Source organism: Babylonia areolata, chromosome 2, assembly GCF_041734735.1.
Source record: "Babylonia areolata isolate BAREFJ2019XMU chromosome 2, ASM4173473v1, whole genome shotgun sequence".
Lineage (NCBI taxonomy): Eukaryota > Metazoa > Mollusca > Gastropoda > Neogastropoda > Buccinidae > Babylonia > Babylonia areolata.
Window position 1 is genome coordinate 7,294,275 of NC_134877.1, and position 5,069 is coordinate 7,299,343.

The 5,069-nt window shown below is 43.4% G+C and overlaps 1 protein-coding gene across 1 annotated transcript; it reads left to right on the forward strand.

Moving 5' to 3' along the window:
• Positions 1 to 326: 326 nt before the first annotated feature.
• LOC143278861 (uncharacterized) lies at positions 327 to 3,408 on the forward strand. Its single transcript, XM_076583307.1, has 3 exons — positions 327 to 460; positions 972 to 1,010; positions 2,482 to 3,408. The coding sequence occupies exon 3, from the start codon at positions 2,650 to 2,652 to the stop codon at positions 3,007 to 3,009; it is 360 nt and encodes a 119-aa protein (XP_076439422.1). The 5' UTR covers positions 327 to 460; positions 972 to 1,010; positions 2,482 to 2,649; the 3' UTR covers positions 3,010 to 3,408.
• Positions 3,409 to 5,069: the final 1,661 nt, after the last annotated feature.

Genomic DNA, 5,069 nt, shown 5'->3' on the forward strand with positions numbered 1-5,069 from the left:
CATTAGCGTGTGCATGAAAAGAGAGAGAGAGGCAGCAGAGACAGAGCGAGAGAGTGGTGACATCAGTGCAGTGAAAGAACCACACGTGTCTCGGGAAACCTGCCCACTGGTCTGTGAACTAAAGCTGTGTTGTTCTCTCCCCTGTTTCCCCCAGCTGTGTGGTCTGTGAACTAAAGCTGTGTTGTTCTCTCCCCTGTTTCCTCCAGCTGTGTGGTCTGTGAACTAAAGCTGTGTTGTTCTCTCCCCTCAACTGTGTGGTCTGTGAACTAAAGCTGTGTTGTTCTCTCCCCTGTTTCCCCCAGCTGTGTGGTGGGCGGTCAGTGTGACCCTGCTCACCACCCTTCTCACCCACGCCGCTACACACCCGTCTGGTCAGGGGTTAAGCCGAGAAAGGAAAAAAAACATCCTCCTTGACGCCCTGAAAAGCAGCCTTCGGAAGGTCAAACGTGACTACCGGAAAGTGAGTCTCTCTCTCTCTCTCTCTCTCTCTCTCTCTCTCTCTCTCTCTCTCTCTCTCATGTGTGTGTGTGTGTGTGTGTGTGTGTGTGTGTGTGTGTGTGTGTGTGTGTGACAGAGAGAAAGAGAGAGTAATGTAATGTAATACGATAAGACTTTTGTAGTTTTGTAGAGCGCTTGTAAATTCCAAACGGAAGAAATTTAATGTATCCCTCTAAAATGGGGTTTACAAATGCAGAAAGGATTGCCCTAACATACTCACAGACAACACACACACACACACACACACACACACACACACACACACACACACACACATACACACACACACACACACAAGCGCGCGCGGTATAAATAGGTAACTTTTTTGTCATAGTATTCATACACACTTACAAGTGAAGTTTAAAAAAAAAAGATTGATTTGTTATGTACTCAGTTATCTGATTTGTTTTTCCTTTTTTTAAATTAATTAATTTATTTATGTATTTATTTATCTATCTATCTATTGTTTCCAGCTCAAGATCAAACCTGCTGTTGACTTTATTTCAAGACTGGTAAGTTTTCAGTGATTATGATGGTTGTTGTCGTTATTGCTGGTATTGTCACTGTACTGTTGATGTTGTTGACCGTGGTTAGAGTCTGATCATATACGTACGTACGGATATACATATCTATCTATCTATCTATCTATCTATCTATCTATCTATCTATCTATCTATCTGTCTGTCTGTCTGTCTGTCTGTCTGTCAGTATATCTTTGAATGTAAGCATGTACGCATTAACAGTGTATGTATGTGTATATGTATGCATGTGTGTTTTTGTTTTGTTTTTTGTGTGTGTGTGTGTGTGTGTGTGTGTGTGTGTGTGTGTGTGTGTGTGTGTGTGTGTGTGTGTGTGTGTGGAGGTGGGAATGGGGGAGCGTGCGTGTGCATATCGTTGTTGAGGCTGTTGTTTAAAAGTAGGCTCAAACGCATCATTATCAGTACAGTGTGTGATAGGTTTGCTTTGGCCACCGTATGTGTGTGCTGACGTTTGTACGCTGTGTGTGCTGACGTTTATATCACCGTATGTGTGTGTTGACGTTTATACCACCGTATGTGTGTGCTGACGTTTATATCACCGTATGTGTGTGTTGACGTTTATACCACCGTATGTGTGTGCTGACGTTTATATCACCGTATGTGTGTGTTGACGTTTATATCACCGTATGTGTGTGCTGACGTTTATATCACCGTATGTGTGTGCTGACGTTTATACCACCGTATGTGTGTGCTGACGTTTATATCACCGTATGTGTGTGTGCTGACGTTTATATCACCATGTGTGTGTGCTGACGTTTGTATCAGTGTGTGCTGACGTTTGCATCAGCGTATGTGTATGCTGACGTTTATACCACCGTATGCCGTATGTGTGTGCTGACGTTTGTATCACAGTGTGTGCTGACGTTTATATCCCCGTGTGTGCTGACTTTTGTACCACTATGTGTGCTGACGTTTGTAAAACTGTGTTGGTGGCGTTTGTAAACCACTATGTGTTGCTGACGATTGTACGCAACTCTGTGTTGCTGACGATTGTGCACAACTCTGTGTTGCTGACCTTTGTAAACCAGTCTGTGTTGCTGACGTTTGTAAACTACTTCGTGTTGCTGACGTTTTTAAACCACTGTGTATTGCTGACGTTTGTAAACCACTCTGTATTGCTGACGTTTGTAAACCAGTCTGTGCTGCTGACGTTTGTAAACCACTCTGTATTGCTGACGTCTGTAAACTACTTCGTGTTGCTGACGTTTGTAAACCACCATGTGTTGCTGACGTTTGTAAACCAGTCTGTTTTGCTGATGTTTGTAAACCAGTCAATGTTGCTGACATTTGTAAACCACTCTGTATTGCTGACGTGTGTAAACTACTTCGTGTTGCTGACGTTTTAAAACCACTCTGTATTGCTGGCGTTTATAAATCAGTCTGTGCTGCTAAAGGTGTGTAGCGCTGTGTGTGCTGACCTGACGTCCATGTCTGTCATGAACAGAAGCAGAAACTGGACACTGCTGACGGCGACCCTGTCCTCCAGCTGACCCTTTTCTACCAGGCCTTCCAGGACCTCCACCGCTTTTACACCACGGGGCACCACTGCTATCGTAAAATCAGGAAATCACAAAAGAAAGGAAAAAACGTATGCAGGGACATTAACCAAACGATGAACGCCATCCACAATCTGCGGGAAGTTGTGAGAGAAGAAGCGGTGACAGGGGGGGAAGGGGAGGCCCCAAGGGACAGCGGCCTTCTGGCTATTGCTGCCGAAAAGACATCTGTGGAGCGGGTGGACAGTCTCGGAGCCCTCCTCACAAAGCGCCTCCTCCGCAGCCCCGTGCTGAAAAGACAGCGACGCAGGTCCAAGAAGGGCAGGAAGACAGGAAAGGCGAGAAGGGCAGGGAGGGCAGGAAGAAGGGTGAGGGGAAAAAGAGGGAACAAGCAGAACAAGAGAGGACAAGGTAAGCGAAAGACAACAGATGGAAAACCCAGAAAGGAGAACACCACCACCACCACCAGAGCATGAACCAGGACTGGTTACAAAGACAGTAACAATCACAAAAAGAAAATGCAGAGAAATAAGAAAATGACCGTCCATGGGAGCGATAGCAAGATTAACTGCACAGGGAAAGAGACCAAACAAGCAATGACATTGAAGATCGGTAGAAATGGTCCATTGACTACCGAAACACTATGAGTGGGGGTTCCCTTGAAACACGACATTGCCATTCACAGTGAATGGCAACAGGATCTTGATAGAATTATCCATCTACAATAGTCATCGTCATTGAGGTTTCCCTTGATTAAAGAGAACATTGTCGGCAATGGTATCAAGAGTAAGCACAGAGTGCTAATGCATGCTTAGATAAACATTCAACCCCAAGAGGCATTGTCAGTTTGACGATTAACAAAAGATTACATCACCATTTTCTGCCACTCCTGTGTTTACACATGCTTATTATTAATGTTCTATGCATAATGAATATATATACGATTACGTTTATTTATGTGTATATACATATGTATGTATTTATTTATTTCATTTACCAGGGTAAGATCAAATCTGGTGCCATATGCATTTGCAGCGATGAAATTAAACCCAAAGATTTTTTTTTTCTTCGGATTGATAAGGTACACGTGGGTTTTTCTCTTGTTGAAATCAAAGCGAAAAGCATTTTGTTTTGTGATACTGAGGTGGACTCAGGGACGTCAGTGGATCTTTACTTGTCCACACCAGCTCCACACCTCGTGAAGCGGGAAACTGTATCAGAGTGCAGCTGTGTCGTCATTGTTTTCGATTGCTGTGAAATGCGTGTTATAAATACGGGTATTTTGGAAACAAACAGTTATAAAACCGACTTCAATTTTTACAACCTCATCTGCTGTCTGATATTAAAGTACTGTCATGCCTCATGTGTCTTAAGAATGTCGTCAAGCGTTTGGCAATTACGGGTAACTAGTTAGGGGACATTTCATGTAAACAATGACATTATGTTTCCTTTCTATAGTCTTTTATATCATCATCATCATCGTCATCGTCGTCGTCGTCGTCGTCGTCGTATCGTTTCAAACGGACTAAAACCCAGTATCGGGTGAAGTAAGAAAGGGGACAGAAAGAAAGAAAAACATTCTTCATTCAAGTCTAGAATGGAACCAGCGACATGACCACCTTGCCTGGAACAACACAGACGGACTGCACCACGTCAGATGAGAGTTCTGATGAACATCATTCTGTTGATACGTATCAGGCATAAACACTACACCATGACTGTGTGAGAAAATAAAAAGAACAGGGTCAAGATCTGACGTACAGGTTTGTTCAGCGTGATTGGGTGGATCGGTCAGTGTCCAACAGATGACAGGAAGTAAGCGTCACTCAAGGCCGTTAGATACCGTACCAACTGATCCGACATGACATGTCAACATCAACAATATTTGACGTTCTCCGAGATCAAGACCTGTCCTGCAAGTCTGGCACAGGGATGTTCACGAGGAAGTTCACCAAACTGAAGTTGTGTGTTCCCTCATTATCTCAGTGTGTTCTGTTTGATGCAATGTCCATACCTGGATCTGTTTTGAAGCCATTGTGAAACATTTCAAGTTGTTTTTCGTGTTTTTTCCTTCTCATCACCACTGCTTTCTGTTATCATTTTGCTCATGGGTTAAAGGTGGTGATGCAATTTATGGACTGCAGCATAGGTTTGAGAGAATGATTGGTGCATGAATATGGGGAATGCACGAGCGTGCTTGTGTGTGTGTGTGTGTGTGTGTGTGTGTGTGTGTGTGTGACGCGCATACACGTGTATGTATGTTACTGAATATATGTGGTTTTTCCTGGTGCCTCTGCTGTTCAACTTATTTCCGGCTGTTTTCCATGTGATGATGCAGTCCCTGTTATTATGTGATTTATCATCTCGGTTATGTGTATATACTTCCATACGCTTTCATACGTACAGCTTGTTCAGCTGTGAGATTGGACATAATCCAAGATGAATTTCCAATTTTGTTGCTTAGGTCCTACTCCTGTTTTCCGCGTGTTATTTATTTTGTCCAACGTGTCCTAATGATTTTGGTTGACACTATGTT

Coding starts and splice junctions, on each gene's coding strand:
- LOC143278861 (XM_076583307.1), top strand. CDS start 2,650: ATGAACGCCATCCACAATCTGCGGGAAGTTGTGAGAGAAGAAGCGGTG.